The sequence below is a fragment of the Choloepus didactylus genome, chromosome 23, assembly GCF_015220235.1.
Source record: "Choloepus didactylus isolate mChoDid1 chromosome 23, mChoDid1.pri, whole genome shotgun sequence".
NCBI classification, from domain to species: Eukaryota; Metazoa; Chordata; class Mammalia; order Pilosa; family Megalonychidae; genus Choloepus; species Choloepus didactylus.
The window spans coordinates 4287015-4288681 of NC_051329.1; the positions used below are offsets into that span (position 1 = coordinate 4287015).

Sequence of the window (1667 nt, forward strand, 5' to 3'; positions counted from 1 at the left end):
GCCATGGCAGGCCAAGCCTTGGGGCAGCACTCTGTGCTCACAATAGCTGCCTGAAATCTGGCAGACTTCTCACCATCTCCAAGGCTTTGTAAATGTTACGTCACGGGGTTTGGGGCTGTAACTAAAAATGTTCAAATTTATACACTGTACTTTCAGAAGTCTAATATATTTACAAAACAGTGGGTAATAAATGCTATTTAGAAATTAAGAATGATTTGCTCTGTATCATACATGCTGTTTTTTTTTGGGGGGGGGGTTTCACTGAAGAATGTGTCTTTATTGAAGAGTTCGTAAGAAAAAAGGATGGACCCTCTGTAAAAAGAGGAGATGTTGCCTCCAAACAGCAGGGAGGAATGAGAGACCTGGGAGGTTTCCCAGAAGTCAGTGTTTCCGGCATGTCTGGCCCCCCTTTCCTGGCAAGCACTATACTGTGTCAGACCACAGCTAGCAATTCCTACCCACGCCCCTCCCCACCTCTCCTCCTTCCACCACTCCACCCCAACCCTGGACTCCCTTTCTGAAGGCCCGGGGACAGATGTGTCAGGCTTGCCTCCTAATGGAGTCAAAGTGAGTCTTTCTCGGGGAAATTCAATCAGGAATGTAAAATGGTTTGAGTGCTTTCTAGTCCAACCAAAGACAATTACATCCTGCCCCTTTGCAGGGAAAGGGAGTAAAGAATTTCCCTCCTGAATGTGTACACACTTGTGGGGCAAATGGACTGTATCACAGTCTGCTCTTTATTAGCATGAAGAATGGAAACAAGGTTAGAAGAATATATAACATCTGTGTTAAGGAGTCACTGAGTTCTACAGGGCAGAGAGAGCACTGAGGCTTTCCAATTCCAACAAGTGCTCCTGGTGGCCCCTCTGAAGTCCCGAGAATGGTCATTCCTCTCCAGCTGGGAGATTGTCCTCAATCCGCCTGATGAACCTCATTCGGATTTCTGTCACACCATCCCCTTTCAGGGTGTCCTGGACAAACTTGGCCTCCACAGCCATCTGGACCATCTCCAAGGCTCCCCGCAACACCCCACACAAGAGATTGGAATAAATAAGGGAGGAGTGGTTATCAGGAAGTTCCACGAAGTCCACCAAGGGGTTATTTTCCAAAATTAGGGAGAATTCGTCACCAGCTGGACTCCAATTGGTGATGCTTGGAGTGATGCCCAAGTACATCTTAAACGCTACCTTGGCAATGACATCTGCAGTTTCCCGAAAGTCGTGGCACCTCCCAACATTTGATCGTGCCAAGAAATCTTCAATCAGTCGGACTCCAATGTTATAGCCCATTTTGTCCAGTTGTTTATTCACATCTTCATCATTTTCATAGTCCTTGCATAACTGGGTGACCAGAGCCCCATAGGTCAGGGTGAAGAGCTCAGAGCTCAAATCAGTCTTTTTTGAATGGTGGCTCATCAGACCTTGAGCAAAGCACCTTTCTGTCTTCAAGTCTTCATTTTCTTGCTCTGCGCACCACGGTTCACCTGCCTCGACATGGTGCCGGCTGCCTACATGCTGTTCTTAATAGGATATTTTAGATGTATTTCTCTAAGTGGATTTCTAAATGGGTGCAGCTCCATCACCCTGTGAATGCAGTAGGCATTGGAAAAGGGAAATAAATCAACCAAAACCAAGCCCCAAGATTTGTGTCCAAAGAATACTCATGGT

At 46.5% G+C, this 1667-nt stretch overlaps 1 protein-coding gene across 1 annotated transcript; it reads right to left on the reverse strand.

The window, feature by feature from the left end:
• Positions 1–619: 619 nt before the first annotated feature.
• Positions 620–1381, reverse strand: LOC119519496 (trafficking protein particle complex subunit 3-like). Its single transcript, XM_037817180.1, has one exon. It carries the CDS (start codon positions 1287–1289, stop codon positions 885–887), a length of 405 nt encoding a protein of 134 aa, XP_037673108.1. The 5' UTR covers positions 1290–1381; the 3' UTR covers positions 620–884.
• Between the last annotated feature and the right edge of the window lie 286 nt (positions 1382–1667).

Coding starts and splice junctions, on each gene's coding strand:
- LOC119519496 (XM_037817180.1), bottom strand. CDS start 1,289: ATGGGCTATAACATTGGAGTCCGACTGATTGAAGATTTCTTGGCACGA.